We start from the raw sequence: 2500 nt of genomic DNA, 5'->3' as shown, positions 1-2500 counted from the left end.
TTCCACTAACGTTGATAGAACCGAGACGGAACGACCGTAACGCGTTAAAAACTGTGCGTTTTAAACAGCTTTTCGACATAACGCCAGAGAAGCGCGACCGTATTTCAGTCGTTGCTCTTCCACAGGTCGTTAACGGGCAGCTCTCTGCTCGGTTTTACCCTGCGCGTCTCCGCCGCTCGTCAGCACCGCGATGGCTTTCCCCGCGCCGCTCATCCGCAGCTTCTCGAAGTCCACATGCATGATGGAAGACCGCAGATATCAGCCCTGAACGCCCGAAAACACGCCGCTCCGCCGCGCACCGACTCCTCCGAAAGCTGCTCACTCTCTCCTCACGCAGCGCACGAACTCCGCGGAGCTCCGCCCCTCGCCTGTTCTGGGCGGTCCGGCGACCGGGGTTGCCGAGTCCGCGCTTTTCCCGCATAAATGATCTACTTTAACAATCAGAAGAGAAATTTTGTTTGAAATTTTGTGAGATTGTTTGACGGCAAACTAAAGAGCATTTCTTCAACAACTGCTTGCACGTATATCATGACAATTAATAAACAACAACTGAAGCTTTGGTAACATTAAAAACGAAACTCCTAAAACTGTATTTCAGTACATCACAATGAAGATGATATATATGTTCATGTGTGAAACACCTTAATCATAACGTTGTCTCTTATATAAGAGCGCTGTTTTATTGGGTCGAAACGCGAGTGGGATGGTTTTGTTGTGAACACCTGGCAACCCCGCTAGAATAAGAGTCCTAGCGCCTCAAGCGACGTTTTTCGACAAGCAGAAGAACAAGCTGTTTTTTAAAGACATAATAATGGGTTATTATTTTATATAAACCATTAACTTTTTAATTAGATTAAAAAAAAGGTTAGTGGGTTGTAGAACAACAGCTGAGCTTTTCTGTTAATCATCAAATAAAAGGCTGCGACTACTACAATTAAGACTGTATACTAAAACTATAAATATTTATATAAAATAAAGTCTACATTCATTATATTTCAAACTACCAAGGCAATACTACTGTTTTTCATTGTTTAATTTGATGTAGTAAAATAATAATAATAATAATAATAATAATACATGTTCATTAATAATAAATTGACATTTTAATAAAATAAAACGAATAAAAAAGGCCAAATATAAAATAAAATGGAAAATAAGCGAACTGAAACGGAAATAAAAGCTAATATAAATAAATTGACACTAAAAACATAATAGTAAAATGTATAAATAATAATAAAATAATAGATACATTTATAAATAATAATAAATGATCTATTAAATTTTTTAATTTAATAAAAAAAACTGTTCTAGTAAAGTGTGTCCATATAGTTTCTATTCATTTCATTTATTCGTTTTAAAAATAAGCGAACTGAAACGGAAATAAAAGCTAATATAAATAAATTGACAATAAAAACACAATAGTAAAATTTATGAATAAAAAAGCATCTGCTAAATGAATGTAATGTAGCTCAATCTAGTCACGCATCCGTTTCTCACGTCGTTTTATAAACGCGGGCAGACTTTTGTCGCTGTGACGTGACCGGATGTTGTGACGCGCTGTTGTCATGGAGGCGCAGCGACGCGCACGCGCAGTGACGGACCCACGGCAGGGAACGCGTCTGAGCTCGACATCGACTCGTTTCCAGCATGAAACTAACGCGTAAACTCGTCCTGGCTCGGGCTAAAGCGTCGGATCTGGACAGCGTGAAGAAGCTGAACTGCTGGTGTGTGTGTGTTCTGCTGTTCGTCTGATGGTTACTGACTTCTTCAGAGGTTTTGGGTGATATCTGCGTTTAATGCGTGACATTTGCTGAATGTGTGTATTCTCTAAATCATTTATTCGTGTGTTTCAGGGGCTGCAACCTGACAGATGTGAGTCTTCAGTCGTTTTCTGGTTGTTATATAATTTTCTGCTCATTTTTATATTATCGCACTTTTCTGATTTCAACTCTTTTCAGTTTACATTTTTAAATTTAGTATAGTTTTTTTTTATTTAAATAATTTCCGTACTTGTTTTTAATAGTTCTAGTAAAGTGTGTCCATATAGTTTCTATTAATTTTATTTATTCGTTTTAGTATATTTAAATGATGAGTTTTTAGAAAGTTTAATAGTAAATGCTGTTTAGATATATATATATATATATATATATATATATATATATATATATATATATATATATATATATATATATATATATATATATATAGTTTTAATTTACTGATAAAAGTATATTTTTGTTTACATTATACATATATATATATATATATATATATATGATTGACACAGTATGTATATTGAAAATATTTTTTCATATTTTTTTATATATGAATATATTCAATCAATCATTTTTATTTACACAGGTTGTTATATATATAAATATATAAATATATATATATATATATATATATATATAAATATATATATATATATAAATATATAAATATATAAATATATAAATATATATATATAAATATATATATATATATATATATAAATATA

General features: G+C 32.6%; 2 protein-coding genes across 3 annotated transcripts in view; one reads left to right on the top strand and one right to left on the bottom strand.

Annotated features, from left to right (window-relative positions):
* The window catches only part of LOC122354145 (ATP-dependent 6-phosphofructokinase, liver type-like), a 2065-nt gene extending 1707 nt beyond the window's left edge, over positions 1 to 358 (bottom strand). Inside the window, exon 1 of the mRNA XM_043252195.1 lies at positions 159 to 358. Coding sequence (XP_043108130.1) covers positions 159 to 240 — 82 coding nt within the window. The 5' untranslated portion in view covers positions 241 to 358. The remainder of the gene's footprint in view (positions 1 to 158) is intronic.
* Positions 359 to 1565: 1207 nt separating this feature from the next.
* cfap410 (cilia and flagella associated protein 410) overlaps positions 1566 to 2500 on the top strand; it is a 4535-nt gene continuing 3600 nt past the window's right edge. For both annotated transcript variants that reach the window (XM_043252193.1, XM_043252194.1), the window contains exons 1-2: positions 1566 to 1724; positions 1854 to 1872. In XM_043252193.1, the coding sequence (XP_043108128.1) occupies positions 1648 to 1724; positions 1854 to 1872 (96 nt within the window). In that variant the 5' untranslated portion in view covers positions 1566 to 1647. The remainder of the gene's footprint in view (positions 1725 to 1853; positions 1873 to 2500) is intronic.

This window comes from Puntigrus tetrazona, chromosome 11 (genome assembly GCF_018831695.1).
Source record: "Puntigrus tetrazona isolate hp1 chromosome 11, ASM1883169v1, whole genome shotgun sequence".
NCBI lineage: Eukaryota > Metazoa > Chordata > Actinopteri > Cypriniformes > Cyprinidae > Puntigrus > Puntigrus tetrazona.
This window is presented reverse-complemented; position numbering and strand designations above follow the sequence as displayed.